The sequence below is a fragment of the Onychomys torridus genome, chromosome 9, assembly GCF_903995425.1.
Source record: "Onychomys torridus chromosome 9, mOncTor1.1, whole genome shotgun sequence".
Taxonomy (NCBI): Eukaryota; Metazoa; Chordata; class Mammalia; order Rodentia; family Cricetidae; genus Onychomys; species Onychomys torridus.
In genome coordinates, this window is record NC_050451.1 from 5,006,665 (window position 1) to 5,022,860 (window position 16,196).

Genomic DNA, 16,196 nt, shown 5'->3' on the forward strand with positions numbered 1-16,196 from the left:
CACTTACTGGACTTATGGAGCACCACAACTAAGAAGATACTTCCAGTAGGAGAGGGTGGCTTTGGAGAAATAGAATCGGGTTTTTGTTTTGTTTTGTTTGTGTTGTTGTTTTCAAGAGCAGGTTTCAGCATTCAAGGAGGTTTCCACTCAGTTACCCTTCTCCCAGACCCACTCATCTTTCTGAACATGCATGCCCTAGCCTGGGAGCAAGGCCCAGAAGTGACATCTTCAGTCTCTCTCTGGGTAAAGACAGCCATTTGCTGAATGTTCATTCATGCCAGCCACTGTTCCTGGCACATCTCATGTGTTAGGTTCCTTTCCTTGCCACAGTCACAGTGCCATTATTGTCATCACTGTGCAAATGATGTAACAGAGGAAGGTCACCAGGGGAGGAAGTGGAGTGCTGGCTATAACCCCAGGCTTTCTGCTGAGAGCGTCAATTCCCAACTGCTGCTGCAGGCAGCCTGAGAGCAAGTGCAGTCTGGAGCAACTTGGGGGCCACTCACCACTCATGGGTGAGCAGGTCAAATTCCCCATAGAGCTGGCCCATTGTGATGGACTTGGGGTTGAGCACGTAGTAGTTGACGGCTTCGTACACACCACCACTGATGGATTGCTGCCCTTTCAGCATCGTCATGGCCGCTGCCAGGACTCTGTAACACTGTGGAGTCACCACCAGAAAGTGAACCTCCTGGCCTCTCAGAGGCAGGGATGGATGCAGTGGGCTGGGGACTACAGGAAGTGGGGAGGGCATTCCAAAGGCCAGTGGGTTACAGGTGGAGGTTGATGCCCTTGCTGGAGATGCACGACCCCCACCGCCACTCCCAGGCCCTGCACTTGCTTCTGCTTACATTACTCTTGCCAGAGCCCGTGGGCCCAACAAGCATGAGGCCGTGCCGTACCACTGTGGTCTCGTATAGCTGGATGCACTTGATCAGGAAGCCTAGGGGACAACGCAGGGGAACCTGGGTTAGAGGGTGGGATCGAGTCATGTCTCTGAAGCTAGCTTGTGTGGCCTTAGAGGTGTCATTTGACCCCCTGAGCCTCAGTGTCTTCATTTGCAAAGTGGGGGAGGCAGTAATGCCTATGCCATGGCAGGGGCAGGTGAAGCCCCAAGCACAGGGCCTACAGGGCATGGAGTAGAACCTCTCCAGATGCCTGTCAGTATTAGTGTTACTACCATTGTCTAGTTGGGGCAGCCATTATGGGCCTCAGAATGAACTTCTTTCCTGAAGCAACTACCCAGTCTCCTGAGAGCACCAGCCTGAGAAAGTGCTTTCCGGTGTGAGGTAAAATTCAAGGGGCCAAATCCCAGTCAGTCAGGAGCTTTAGGAAAGAGCATGTAGCTTTGGCCCAAGGGGTTGGGGAGGTCATAGCTCTGTCAGGCTCAGGGGTCCCTGCCAATGGGACGGGGTACAAATAAAGGAGGGAGAGCAAAGCTGACCCAAGGCTGTGGGTGAAGAGAAGAGCCCAGGGCTTGATCTAACAGGCTTGCTGGAGGCCAGGGAAGGGAGCGTTACGTTACATACGGAACAGAAAAAGCCATGGGAAGCACCGAGGAAGGGGACCCACAGGGCTGAGATGAGCAAATGAACTGATCAGGCCCTATTGGAGGGATGTGTGGCCAGACATGCCTTCCTTAGAGAGTCCCCGCCCCTAAGGACCTTCTGGGAGGTGCTGGGATGAGAAGCGGAGTGACTGTGACTATGGGGATCAAGAACGCCAGCTGCATGGACACGTGGTGACCAGGCTGTGGTGTTCCCCTACACCCAGCAGCCAAGCTGGGGAGAGGACAGTCTCAACCAGTGGAGGTCAGCTTGGCACAAGCTAGGTCCATTTGGGAAGAGGGAACCTCAGCTGAGAAAAGTTCCCATCATATTGGACTGTGCACAAGCATGTGGCATCTTCTTCACGACTGTGGGTGGGGCCATCCCTGTGTTGGTGGTCCTGGGTGCTATGAGAAAGCAGGCTGAGGCCAGGTGGGCGGTGGTGGTGCATGCCTATAAGCCCAGCACTGTGGAGGTAGAGGTAGGTGGATCTCTGAGTTAAGACCAGCTGTAGTCTACAGAGCGAGTTCTAGGACAGTCAGGTCTACACTGAGAAACCCTGTCTCAAAAAACAAAACATACAAAAAGCAGCAAACACCAAACCAAACAAACAAGAAGCAGGCGGAGCAAGCCATTGGAGCAAGCCGGTAAGCAGCCCTCCTCCATGGCCTTCGCATCCGTTTCTGCTTTCAGGGACCTGCCTTAACTTCCTTCAGTGGTAGATTGTGACCTGCGAGTTGTAAGACCAAATAAACCCTTTTCTCCTCAAATTGTTTTGGTCACAGCAACAGAAACTCTAAGACACTCAACAAATACTCACTGCTGCATGAAGCAAGGCTAGAGAGGGACTTTGGGTTGGGATGGCTCCTACCATGGGCAGAAGACCTAAATTTGCTGCAGGCCGCAGGAATATATCATAAGAACTCAGCTGGTTATGGCAAAGTCACTACCTGGAGGGATCAGGGAATTCCTCCAGAGGAAGCCAAATTCCAAGGAGCTTCTGGTATTATTTGGCTTGTTATATATCAGCTGTATTCTGTTATGAAAATCATGTGTGCCTTCATAGTTTTCCCAATTGATTTTTCCCTAAGAAGGGCTAACAGTGTGGACTGATTACTTTCTGGACATACACATCCCAGGAATTTGGAGAACAGCCTCAGGAGAGGCTTTCCCTGGAATCAGATATCTCCCTTAGCCACTTTCAAGGACTAACAGTGGTAACAGCCCACTTGCAAGTCTCCTGATATAAGATAAATTCCACAGGGAGACACTGCCTAGGTCAGGTGGATGCTAAATAATAGCTTTACACACATTAGCTCGGACCCTCCCTTCTAATAGCCTTACTAACTTTATAGACCCCTAATTTCTTACCTAACTACTTCTAGGAATGTAGACTGAACACATAGATCCCCCTTTTTGATATGCTAACTGGTCATTAGCATTCAGTTGACCTTCTCTTTTACCACTCCCATTTTGGATTGTAAAAGAAAGTCTGGTGGTCATTGCCTGAGGAAAATTCTTACCTGCCTTTATGACCCTGTAGAATTCAAGCTCCACCGGGGCTTACTATTGCTTGGGTTTATAACTAGATTCCTGGGAGACTTAGGAGGAACGTGGAGGATGGAGAAGAGAAAAGAGAATGGAAGAACTAGATGGGTAAGAACTTGGGAGGAACAAACTGAGATGGGGAAGAACTAGATTGAAGGACTAGAAGAGAGTACTAGAGGAATGAGATGGAAGATGAGGAAGAGCCAGATGGGGAAGTACTAGCTGGGTAAGAACAAGGTGAAAAGGACCTAGAAGAGGCAGAATTAAGACGAGAGAATTAAGATAGAACTTAGAGGGAGCAGTAGATGAATACAGAGAGAAATCAGGCAGGAAAGGAGCTAGGCACAGGAACAGAACTGAAGCTGTGTATATAGGATGTTATGCCAGAGGAATTAAAGCAAGTGGACTATAGAGCTCGGTGTGATGAGATTCTGTTTTCCAAAAATAGTCCTCATTAGTAATTCTCTCTTCAGAGCCCCTGGGATGTGTAATACTAAGGCTGGTTCCTCAAATATTATACAAGATAAATTGTGGGGTCTTGGTAAAGATACATGCTGCCCATCTCCAGGAGAGAGCTAGTAAGGACAAGTCCAGGGGCACCTTGGTCAGTGGCGAGGGACCCTTGAGACAGCATCGTCTGGTCCCTGTCTCCAGCTCTGGACTCACTCTCAGGTGGCTGGAGGCAGCACCTCCTCAGATTGGAACACCATAGGTCTGTAGAAATCCTGGGGCTAGAGCTCACCCTCCACATCCTTGAGGTTGCTCTTCTCACAGGCCTTGCGGATGGCATGGTCCAGGATGCCATAGTCAGTCTCCTCTTCCTTGATGGTAGGAAACAGGTCGGACACAATCCCTGCAAAGAGCTTGAGGTCTTCCTGCAGGAACTTGGGCACATTCACATCCCGGATGGCCCGAAGGCAGATCAGCTCCTGTAGTAGGTGGCCGGCAAGGGCTTCAGGGTGGTGGGTTGGGACTGCCCCCTCCAAGGCGGGGACCCTCTGAAGCCCTCTCCATGGGAGCTCTGTGGCTAGAGCTCACCTCATTCATGGTGGGGTTTTCTCTCTTGAGGTTCCCAGCAGCTGAGATGACAGTCTTCACAGCTCTCATCCCAAAGTCATAGTGATCCTGTTTGGCACCATGGGAAGAAGCTCATGCAGGTGCTGTCCTTGGTTCTGTCTCGTCAACACTGCCTCCCATGTGGAACCTGGCCGTGCCTCATCCCCTGTCTTGTAGCTGAGATGTCCTTTTCCCCCAGGCCCATACACTGTAGCCTAGGCTAGGTGCCCCTTCTATGGGACCTTCTATTTCAGCCTCCCTACAACTCTCTGGCTTATAGGCATACCTGTTCTGAATCTTCCCATCATAGAAGGTGAATTTGGAACAGCTCTGGAGGTGGGAGTGGATGGTGACCCTCCAGCCCGAGGTTGTGGAACTAACCGGGGCCTTACCTGGGAGCTGAGCTGCTCAGAAGACAGCTTGAAGGTGGTGGTGATCTTTTTTGCCAGCACGTTGGCCTCATTGAAGCCAAAGGAGTAGAGGGAGATCTCGGCGATCATGGCATAGTCGGGGACCATCATGGCCACAGGACGGAAGAGGGCCTGGACATACAACATACACGTGAAAGGCAGACAGATCACAGGCCCACCCTGGGACTTTGCCCATCCTCTGGACTATCTGATCCCAGCTGGGATGCTCTGTGCCACACGGGCACACTGAGGCTTCCACTCTGCAGTGGCTGTGCGGCACTTACCACTAGAAATAGCTGCTTGTGCCAATGAACGCCTTCTCCATGTAACTCCCAGGAGAGGGCCCCTCTCGCTGTCTGTCTTCCCATTTTTCTCACACATCCACCATGGCATCTTCTGTCAGACAACCCTGCCCCCTGCCCCACCGGAATCCCAGACATCTCCCATGCCCTGAAGACACGTCCAGGGCCTTCCCTCTGTAGCTGGGTGTGGTCCAGTGGGTTCCCTGGACAGGAATGCCACCACAGGGAGCCCCAGTGCTTTGGGCCAGGCAGCTGGCTGTGCGCTCTTAAATTAGAACATCAGCATCCTAGAGTCCAGGCTAGAGCTCCCTCACCTTCTGACCACCCTGGGCCTCAACTTACCTTCAGGTTGTCAGGTAGCTCGGTGCGGCCGGCATATCCTGGGTTCATGGTGATAAACACGGCACAGGACGGTACAAGGGGGATTTCAACGCCCTCAAATATGAAGCGCTCCACCTGTGTGTGAGGTACAGGGGTTAGCCCACATTAAAGAGATGCCCAGACCTTCCTGTCCTCTGACTGGGCTCCCTCATGCCATTGAGGTCAGCCAGACTGGATTCCTGGTGCTGGGTTAGACCTCCCGGGATCTATCCTAAGCACCTTAGGTCTCAGTGATCTCTCACGGGCTACCAGGACCTGGCTCCAGTTCCTCAGAGGTCTCCACACAGTTGCTGCTTCCCTACATCCACTATTCACAGTTCTGACTGGTCCCTTAAGATTACTCAAACCCAGCCCAGAACAGAACCTAGGGCTCTACTTCAAGTGGGGTGTGTCAGTTTCTCAGCTCCTGTCCCTTGGTCAAGATCCTTGGCTACCCTGAACAAGGCAGGTGAGAGGATTGATGGCCTGGGCTTTCCATAAGAGCCAGGGTGTAGGACAGGACTCCCTTTACCCGAGGTAAGGGCTGAGGGAAGGATGTGTGGTTTGGAACTGGATTATAAAATCCTTTTAGACATGGCACTCAGGGTGATGGGGGAAGTGCCATCCTCCTAGGGTGCCCAAGGCTCACCCGCTGCTGCTGTGCTTTCTGGATGGTGGTGATCTGCTGTGCCACCACAGACAGCACCTCGATGTCAATCCGATTAAACTCGTCGAAGCAGGCCCAGGCCCCAGCGCTAAGCAAAACAAGGCATTTGGCGGGGCATGCACTCAGCGCATACCTAGCACCTCCTTCCAACAACCCTCAGACCTCCCTGGGGAGGAAGCGCTCAGTGGTGACCCCCAGCTCGACCTCAGTCCTATCCCTGTCCCACCCCTAGCCCACTGAGCTGAGCCTTTGACCTCTGCCACTCCTCCCTGTCCCCTGGGAGACACCTCTGAGCGTTCTCCCCCTGCTTCTCCCTGTGCTGGCTCACACCGGCTCTCACCTGGCCAGGCCCTTGAAGAACTTGCCCATGGCCATGAAGTCGAGCTGGTCAGAGCAGTTGAACACAACTGTCTGTATGGCCAAGGCTTTTCCCAGGTCTTTCGTGGTCTCTGTTTTCCCTGTGCCAGCTGGGCCCGCAGGTGCCCCTCCAAACTTGAGGTGCAAGGCTCCAGTCAGGGTCAGATAGCACCTGTGGGAGAGAGATGAGGTGGGCATGGGCCACAGCCATCCTGGGTGCTCCTCTTCCTGGGCTGTTCCACAGACCCGAGGCACTGCATCCCCCCCCCCCCCCCGCCGCCCCGCCCCAGGACACTGAGGATCAGCAGCTCTTTCTCCTCCGCTCCCCTCAGGTCCAGGTATGCCAGCCCCGACTGCCAGGGTCAGGACGGGAGCCTGGGGCTGGGTACCAGGGTAGTTTCTCCTGCCCCATTTCTGCGCCTTGCTGAGCTTCGTTTAGAGACCCCCCACCCTGGGCTGGCTGACCTAAAGCCACCCATTTCCTTTATTCAAAAGCCAGCTGGGGAGGGGCCTTCACCTGTCAGTGAGGGGAGTGATCACCAGCCTCCCACTGTTGCCTAGGTACTCGTAGCCATAGATGAACTCAGCATTCACAGCACGGATGTACAGGTCATTATTTGTCCAGTAGTACCTAGCAATGCAGGGAAACGGGTTTCTGGACATGGGGCCACAGGCCACTGAGTAGGTGTATGGTTAAAAAGAGGAGACTATTTTAGAGAATAAAGACACAAAAATAACCTTATCCATCTTTTCTCAGCTTCGAGGCCAGGGACAAGCCTCGTGTGGATTGACAGTATCCCTACCTGCAGCCTCATCCATTCCAGCCCTGGGGTCGCTCTCCGTGACCTCACCTGAGCTGAGAGATCCACTCGAAGTCATGTACGCTGACGACGTTCTCGATGATCAGCTTGCTCACCACATCCTTGGCATGGACCTCAATCACAATGAGTGCCGAAAGCACCGCCCGCTGCATGCGGGACAGCTTCCCTCGCACCAGGGCCACCAGGTCACTGAGCTGAGGGGATGGGGAAATCGCTGCTGAGATCTGAGCTCTGCAGGGAGCCCCTCATCCCTCGCACAGAGGGTAGGCTTCTGCCATGACAGCCTCTGTATTCTGGGGCTTCCGCTGGTCTGAGATGGGAGGAGAGCCAAGGACTGGGCCAGGGAAGACGGAAGAGCACACAGCGCACACGCATGGTCCCCACCCTGGTGGTGTGCAGTGCCAACGCTATGTTCAGGGCTGGGAATGGAGTCTGGAGTGCGGCGATAAGCACGGATCATGGATAGCCCAAGGGACTACAGGAAAAACCTAGGGACGGCCTCATTGGCCATTAGGAGAGGGGCACCTGCCCAGGCTCAGAGCCCTCTTTAGGGCCCCTCTTCTGGTGCTACGGAGCCTGATCTGCTCCTTGGACCTCACCTTTGCCCTCTTCCAGGCTTGATGCAGGAAAATGTTCCTAGGAGAACTGGGTGTGGGGTGTTGGGGTGTGGGGAACGCCAATCTTCAACCCTACCTGTTTGGAGAGCTGGGGGAAAAGCTTGCTACTGGTGTTGCCGGCCTCAAGAGACTGGGCTACTTCCATTGTCCAGTACGTCTGGCAGCCAGCAATGGTCACCTGGCCTGGCCAGTTTAGAACCCACTCAGTTCTGAGCATCTGGAAAGACAAGAGCAGACTGACTCAGGTGTGGCCAGCTCTGACCCTGTCCTCTTCCTCGCTTGAACATTGTCTGTCTGTGCTTCTGCCTTTCAAGCTCTGGGCTCAAATGTTCCCTCAGAAAGACAGCAGCTATTATGCACTGAGCCTCTTGAGGGCTGACTGGTGGCTGGGGGTGGAGGCGGGCTGGGGTAGAGGGCCACTGAGGAGGGAGCACACTGGAGGCAGAGCAGGAAGGCTGCACTCACTGTGGGGTAGGCCTTGATGGCCTGCTCGATGATGTCGTGCACGCTGGCCTTCATGCTACGCTCCACTTCCAGCAGCCAGTCCTCCACATTGTTGGAAGGGTAGATGGAGAAAGACAGTTCCACCTCCTCCCCCTCTGCTGAATACATGTGTGTGATCTCCAGGTCCTCCTGGAACAGCAGCTAAGGGCAACATGGGTGGGTGGGAGCAGATGACTCTGGGGTGTCAGGCTGGGTTTGCCCTCAGCCCCAGGCTGACCTGGCCAGACCCCTGCCCCTTGCTCTGTGTAGGGCTACCCCCTGGTGATTCCCTTCACTGGGCCTTCCCCAACAGCAACTTGAAAGGATGTATCCAAGTCCTTGGGGATGAGGCTAAGCAAGCTTGCCCTCTGCGTTTCCACCCCTCACGGATCTCAGTATTCTGGAGGACAGGAGCTGCTGGCTGAGTTAGGACCCCAGGGCTCCCAGACCCAAGGGGAGGGGTGGGTTCTTTTGCTAACACCTCCTTCCCACCAGCCCCAGGCATATCTCTGAGGACCAGGGTCTCTCTTGCCATCTCATCTTTAAGAGGGATTGGCATGAGAGGAGAGACGTCTCCTCTGGAGAGTACCCAAGGACACTGGCCACACCTCAGGCCTGGCTACACACCCGGGCGATGTTCTCGAAGCATTTGCGCAGGTGGGGCTGCACAGCTGTGGGGTCCTTGGTTTGTGACAAGATCTCCAGTAGTTCATCATCTGACAGGAAGTAGAATCTTCCAAGGGAACATTGGTGATGAAAAAGGTCAGGTGGACTTGTTGGACCCCGGCAGCCCCCAAACCACTGACATGGTGCTTACTAGCTTGGAAGAGCACTTGAGACCCACAGTGTGGGTCTTGGGCTTCGGTACCTACCTGGGGAAGGCACTCCGCTTGGTCTCCAGGTACTCGCTGAGGCCCTTCTGTACCAGGTCCAGCAACTTGTTGCAGTCCCTCAGGCTGTCCAGCAGCCTCTGGTCAGCACACACATTGATCACCTGCAGGAACCAGACCAGCCAGGGAGAGAAAGTGGGAGTGAGTAGGATGGTTTCACCAGACAGTGCCCATGCCAGCCATTCACTGCCAGGGAAGGTGAGGGGCAGGAAATTGACCCCTGGTCTAAGGAGTGCCTCCATCAGCTCCGAGAAACCATTCCGTAGTCAAAAAAGAAGGGTAATAAGGCTAAGGAGTTGTCTTGCTGCAGGACTGGGCAGGATCTCTAAAATGCTAAAACCACTGTTTCTGAGGGGCATCTCTGGTACCAGGAGTCCACTCCCAAGGACATAGGCCACAACCAAAGCCTTCAGATTGGTCCTTAATCCTTGTTTAGGGAGGGAAAGGACCAAGGAAGCCCCAGGAATGTAATTAGGGTTCCTTGGGGGTCCTATCAGCCTTCCCAGGACCCTGGGGCTTATCTTCTGGTCCCCCCTCCCATGGCTCACCTCCCGGTTTTCATAGGCATTCTTCATGATCTTTCTCCAGATGCGCTCCATGGTTTGGTAGCGCTTGCTCTCCACGGGCAGCTGCCGGGTGATATCCTCAGAGCTGAAGATGGGCTCCAGGTAGAGCCAGGACCGCTGGCAGTTCAGCCATTCCTCCAGCACTTCCTGGGAAGGCAGGGCATGTACTGTCAGAGTTGGGGGCTCAGATAGGGTTTAGTGTCCATGATGGAGACATTTCACCCCATTAGAGTGCAGGGCAGAGCACCCATACCAGAGCCTGTGTCTACTGGGCAACTTTCCTTCCAGTCTCCCAGTTCCCCACCTGGGATTTACCTTGTCTTCACCCACCAATGCAAACTGATTCCTTCATCTCTGCTCAGGAGAGATGATTGATTATTAGCACCATGGTTAGCTCTGTATCAGGTCCATGCCAGGCTTAAACGGGCACCAAGAAGATTAGGGGAAGCAGGTATGGGCTCCCATTCTTGAGGAATACACTAGCGGTCATTCTGCTCCTGGATCACTAAGGACCTGTGTATGTGAAGCCTCTTTAAGAGGTGCTGAGCAAGGGAATATCCTGCAGGAGGTGTGGGTGAGTCGGTGAGTTACTTGTGCTAAGCTTTGGGGGAGATGGGAGGTGGGGCTGGAATTACAGGTGTGAGCACAGCAGAGGGGCCTGTGATCAACACTTTGTGAATAATTCCCCTTCACCTGACTTCTGGCCTTCACTGATATGTGTACAACATCCAAGAAGGACTGAAGGAGAAGGCTGTGAGACACACCTTCAGGCCTACCCTCTAGGGCTCTGCGGGCAGCCCCTGCCTCTGGTCTTGAAGGCCTGAGACAGCTGTAGTCCTAAGCACCCTGGCCTCTTGCCTCAAAGTATCACTAAATGGGATGCGAATGGGAATGGGAGGCTCAGAACAAGGTGGAAAAGAATACTGAGGCGCCTGGGGGACTCATAGTGTCCAAACCATAAAGTTCCAATGACTAGACTGTCCCAAGCTTAGGCAGCCACATCGTTTTAATTAAGGGCCACTCTTTCACAGCCTTGACTGCCTTGACTGCCTCTTTTGGTAGCTATACCTCATACATGAATGGCACCATCCTGGCACCCTCCTCCAGATGGAGGCTTGTCAGAGATCCAGGAGCTGGGGCAACAGGGGCAAAGTGATATATCTAAATACAGTTAAGTGACGCTTGGTGGACAGTGCTCCTTCGGAGGTGGGGGGACAAAAGGAAGAAGGCCCACCTGGGTCAGCTTCAGTTTGGTCTCCCAGGAGTTGATGCGCTGCTCAAAGGGCTTCTTGTACGGGGAGAAGGACATGCTCTGGGTCATGACAATGTGGTCATCAAGCAGCTGGGAGGCTTCGTCTGGGCTCTTGAGGATGTAGGTGTCTGTCTCCTTGTAGGGCAACACGTTGAACAGGATGGATGACCATTCCTTCTCCATCTTGTCTAGTGCCTAGGGTAGGGAACAGTCAAGAGCTGTGTGCTTGGAAAGGACTGGCTATTATGCTATCTGACCAGCACTGGGCAGGGGCATCATGGACTCTGCCAGGCCATGGCCTTCATGTGGGCCCCACTGGCAGATTCTCCCAGCTTGCCTAATCAGCAAGTTCCCAGTGGGCCTCTGTCAGAATCCAGAGTTGACTCAAGCTTATATGGGTGCAACATGAGAGGCAGTTGGGCGCCAGTTAGAAGTGCGGTCACTCCTAAAGAATGTGTTATTTTGGCCACTGCTAAGCCTCCCTGAGCCTTAAAGTTCTCTAATTAATTAACTTAATTAATTTTTAGCAGTGCAGAGGGTTAAACTCATGCATTAAGGCTGGCTACACCCTCAACTCCTGTACTCATCTGTTAAATGATGATAATGCTATCTTTTAGCTCCTTGCTAGTCTTGAGAGGCAAACTGAGTATTATAGAAATGGTGGCTATTATGCCAAGCACTTCACCTACATTATTAACTTTTAATACTGTGTACCCTCACTCCAGGGATGGAGACTGTTATCCTTCCAAATGGCTGTCATTGCAAGAGCTAGAGTCCAGCCTGTTCAGCAGGGGCCAGGTAGGATCAGGTCTGCCGGTGGTTGGGTACTCACCTGTTCAATAGCATACTCCTTGCCAGCCACCTCAGCCACCTTGCTGATGCTTTCAATATGGTCCTGAAGGTTCATCTCGAGGCAGCGGGCAAAGGTCAAGTTGGCCTTGGGCCTGACATTGATGTTGATCTCATTGGACAGTATCTCCCAGTGCCGGTTCCGCATACCAGGGTTGCGCAGGCCTTGGATCAGTGGGATGTAAGGCTTAAACTCTTCTATACGTGCTCGAATGTCTAAAGCTACATCCTGGCAGGCTGTGGGGTAAGAAGGAGGGCATGAAGGTTAGCCAGTCCAGGGAAGAGAGATGACAGATAGGCTGGCTGACTATCATGCTGTCTGACCATGTATTGGGCAGGGAAGAACAAACCTTGCCAAGCCCTGACTTTTGCATGGACCCCACTGGCAAGTATTCTCAGCTACCTGGGATGTCCTTGAACTGCTTCACACACTTATGCATGGTCTTAAAGGACTCAATGACATTCTTCTCTAGCTGCTCAGCATCAATGGCTGATAGGGGGTCATTCATCCAGCTCTCAGACCAGCGCAGCCAGTCTGAGGCTGTGGTCCAGAGGTCCAGGTAGGGTTGGAATTCCTTCACCATTCTCAAGAGCTTGTCGTACTACAGGGGCAGAAGGCGGGAATGTCAGGATGCTCACAGGGCTTTCTCCACACCATCTCTACACTGGCCAGGTCCTCTCTCCTCTGTCCTTGGCTGCTATTCCTGCTCTTGCCCCATGGACCCAGTCCAGACTTCCCTTCTCCTCCCAAGTCTGGGCTTTGGATACTGAGCTTCCAAGGTCTAGGCTGACCCTCAAAGCCCCCTGCTTGTTTCTCCTAGCTTCGTTATTCTGAGAACCAAGGAAGGTTATCTTTATCCCGCTGTAGCCAGCTCAGTTCTACCCTAGCATGCCCGAGCCCTGCCCCATAGCTGCTGGGCTCTGGTATGGCTGCAGATCCAAGTTGCTTCCTGACGCCCGGGGGGAGGGCAAGGTTCCCGCAGCAGGCCTACATTGGTGATGGGCAAGCCAAAGATGCGCTCGCGGTTGTTGTAGAGCATGGCCAGCTGCTGGCAGTCCTTGAGCTGCTTCTTGACCCGCCGAACCTCGTTGGCAATCTCGTGTGCTCGTGCAATCTCCACATGGGTGGAGAAGCCAGCCACCACCAGCTGCGGGCCAAGGAACAAGGGTTAAATGCACCTGAGTCCTGTGATGACGTGTATTCCACATACCCAAGGCATTGACCCCTGGCTGGAAGATTTTCGTTTTGTGGTAAGCCATTTGCCAGAAATCACAGTCAGGCTGTTACAGGACTGGGGAGCAAAGGTGAATCTTTGAACACTGTGCTCACTGCCCACTGGGATGCCAGTCATACAATCAAGAAGGTTGGGTCCATTATTGCCTTTTAGTTCATTCTCTCAGCCCTTTTGTAAATTTGTCCATTCAGTCATCTATCATATACTGACTTGGCATCTCCTAAATGCAAGCTGTAGGACAACACTCTGTGTGTGTGTGTGTGTGTGTGTGTGATGGAGAGCAGGTCCCAGCAGAGCCCTAAGACAAGCCCTACCTGCAGTCCTTCCAGCTTCTCCTGGAAATTGTTCTGGTCCATGATCTGGATTTTGCGGAACTTCTCCTCATCCTCCACATGTTGCTGCCGCACCATCTCTATCTGCCCAAGGATCTTAGAGGGCCAGTTGTTGGCAGCCCATCTGGCAGGGAAGAGTATCAGGATTTGGGAAAATGCCACAGCTGAAATGATAGGGTAGAAAGGAAGGGCCACCATTCCAGGTGCCCAGGCCCCAAACCTAAGCAGCTAGGGTGTGAGCAGGGTCGGGTTAGGGTGAGATAAAAGAAATACACTATCAGCTGGATCTAGCTGGAACTGGGGAACTGGGAAGTCTGAGTAAGCTGGGAGGCTGCCACTGCCACCTGTAGGGAGACACCCCTGCCCTGCCTTCTGGGGGCCATGGTTAGCATCTGGTGCATTGCAGGTCCAGTGTGCCTATGCAAAGAGGCAAGGGGGAAATAACAGGAGAGTAACGACAAGTATGCTGGCTAGTTTTATGCCAACTTGACACAAGCTAGAGGAATCAGAGAGGAGGGAACTCTGATTGAGAAACTGCCTCCATAAGATCAGGCTGTAGACAAGCCTATCGGGCATTTCTTAATTAGTGTTTGAGGTCCAAGGGCTCAGCCCATTGTGTGTGGTGCTACCCCTAGGTTGATGGTCCTGAGTGCTATAAAAAAGCAGGTTGTGTGAGCTGTGGGGAATAAGCCTGTAAGTAACACTCTTCTTTGGCCTCTGCATCATCCCCCCCCCCCGCCGTCCCCCCCCCCTCCCCGCCTCCCATTCTGCCTTTGCTAATGAAGTGTGATATAGAACTGTAAGCAATATAAACCCTTTCTTCCCTAAGTTGCCTCTGGCCATGGTGTTTCATCACAGAAACAGAAACCTTAGCTAAGACAATATATTTCCTCTTAAATCCTAGGGTTCTCAGATGAGGCAAAATCAAGTCTCTAGCCTGCATGCATGCCTTTGTTGACCAACCAGGGCCATCAGGCCAGCTTCCTTCAGAATAAGCCGGCTCCCTCTGCCATCTGACGCAAGGCCTCAGTGGAACTTAAGGTTTCTAATTGCAACTGCCTTAGAGGTGTCCACCCTTGGTAGGGCTCCTTCTGAACATGTCAGACTGATATGTGGGACCTCCATCTGCAAGGCAGAACTGGGTGAGGTTTCTATAGCACAGGAGCTGTCCAACAGACTGATTTTTGCTTTCCTTTACTGTTCTCAACTACTCCATGACCAGGGTAGATGTGTATACTAGATTGTTGACAGGACAGAGATGTGGTCCCTAGACCAAGATAATTTGCCCCCAGTCCACAGGCCTCTTGGCTTGCCTGACCCTGGCACCTGGGAGGAGTCATGGTTTAGAGCATCTTGGCAGGGCATTCCTGGTGTGACTTCATAGCTTGTGACAGCTGATACATTTGCTCACCACTGCAGCTCAGCATCTTCTGCTGCCCACCCGTTATCCTGTGTCAGGAACAATGCTCCCACTCACTTGTCATTGAAGTCGTCTGTGGTAAGGTTGTATAAGAATTCATCCATGACATCGTAGTCAGACATGACCTTTACAATCCGCTCCTGCATGAGCAGGGAATGATAAGCCATGCTGGAGAGGGGGTTACTTAGACAAGTCCTCCAAAGTGGCTGGGAGCTAGGGAGAAGGTGCTTTCTTCCAGAGAGGGGAAGCCTCAACAGGTTTTAAAGCCAGGCCAGCACTCCAAGAGCCATGGCCACCATATCTCTGACTTACGTCTTCAGTCCTCCTGTTTGTCCAGGGAGCACAGCTCTGAATCTCCACAGTACCCCAAACTATAACCCTTGACCCCTGCCAGTCTCTGTGTATCTGTTTTATCTCACCACCTGGCTCTGCTCTCTCAGCCTCTGTCCCAGGTCCCAGGCTCTGACCAATAGTTTTAGGTATCCAGCCCCTGGGTCCCTAATGCACCACCCAATTCCAGCTTCTGGTCCCACCAGGCTCCTGGACACCCAGCACCAGTGTGCCTGCCTTACCTCCAGCACTACCAACTTTTCAGGAATGCCCTTCATCCAGTCTCGGAGCTCAGCAAGCTCCTCAATGCTGTTGGGCTTCTCGTAGATCTTGCGGCTAATGCCGCGGAACTCCTCACAGATCTGGTGGGTAATGTTGGAGGGCTCTAGGGAGGGTTATGTGCCTTGCCTGCCCTGTTTCTCTTCAAGGTCCCCAGGGCCTGGAAGTCAGTCATTCTACCATGGCCATACTCTGCCATGCTTTTCCAAGGGAGAGGTTCCTGACAGGCTCACTAGGCTGCTGAGATCTCTTCTGAGCCCCGTGTGCTCCACCCTCAGTTTCCTCAGGAACACACTTAGGGTTTCTGACATCTGTGCTTGCACACGCTATGGAACAGTCCAGCTCAGGCTGTCCTTCACAAGAGCTTCCCAGGTTTCTAAAAGTCTAGGGATGGAGGTACCAACCTAGTAACACATGGAGACAGATGAATGCAGGCAGGGGTCAAGCAAGGGTGACTTCCAGGTCCCTTCTTTGACCCAGGCACCTGAAGACACCCTCAGACTTCACCTAGGACATCTCACTAGTGGGAGTACACCATGTGTGCAAGGCTGCTTGTGTGTTGCCATGGTCACTGGGGCCAGGCTAGTTGTTACTTACATTGTCTACCTCCTTGTGTAAGTTCTTGGCTAGGATATCCAGCATAGAAGTGGCCAGGGCCTTGCGCTTTTTGGACAGGCTCTGCTTAACATTGTCGACATTGATGTAGAATGGCCCAATGACGATGCTGCTAGGCAGTGAGTTGTCTAGGACCTCTTTCTCCTTCAGGTGGGTAAGTACCACTTCTCGAACCTCCTCTGCTGACGGGCACTGAATCTGATAGGTCCTAAAGGCAGTGTACATGTGCAGAAAGCAGAGGGTGGTTATCAGGATGGGAG

At 53.0% G+C, this 16,196-nt stretch overlaps 1 protein-coding gene across 1 annotated transcript in view; it reads right to left on the reverse strand.

Moving 5' to 3' along the window:
* Positions 1–16,196, reverse strand: part of Dnah1 (dynein axonemal heavy chain 1) — a 60,448-nt gene that overhangs the window by 29,173 nt on the left and 15,079 nt on the right. The window contains exons 13-35 of the mRNA XM_036198604.1: positions 15,919–16,144; positions 15,285–15,404; positions 14,770–14,852; positions 13,275–13,416; positions 12,718–12,873; positions 12,129–12,327; positions 11,709–11,962; positions 10,859–11,071; positions 9,607–9,771; positions 9,041–9,162; positions 8,796–8,901; positions 8,151–8,330; positions 7,762–7,902; positions 7,099–7,262; positions 6,765–6,878; positions 6,231–6,419; positions 5,873–5,978; positions 5,206–5,319; positions 4,544–4,693; positions 4,134–4,220; positions 3,838–4,024; positions 852–943; positions 507–661 (exon numbers count right to left, since the gene is read on the reverse strand). Of these exons, the coding sequence (XP_036054497.1) occupies positions 507–661; positions 852–943; positions 3,838–4,024; positions 4,134–4,220; positions 4,544–4,693; positions 5,206–5,319; positions 5,873–5,978; positions 6,231–6,419; positions 6,765–6,878; positions 7,099–7,262; positions 7,762–7,902; positions 8,151–8,330; positions 8,796–8,901; positions 9,041–9,162; positions 9,607–9,771; positions 10,859–11,071; positions 11,709–11,962; positions 12,129–12,327; positions 12,718–12,873; positions 13,275–13,416; positions 14,770–14,852; positions 15,285–15,404; positions 15,919–16,144 (3,465 nt within the window). The remainder of the gene's footprint in view (positions 1–506; positions 662–851; positions 944–3,837; positions 4,025–4,133; positions 4,221–4,543; positions 4,694–5,205; positions 5,320–5,872; positions 5,979–6,230; positions 6,420–6,764; positions 6,879–7,098; positions 7,263–7,761; positions 7,903–8,150; positions 8,331–8,795; positions 8,902–9,040; positions 9,163–9,606; positions 9,772–10,858; positions 11,072–11,708; positions 11,963–12,128; positions 12,328–12,717; positions 12,874–13,274; positions 13,417–14,769; positions 14,853–15,284; positions 15,405–15,918; positions 16,145–16,196) is intronic.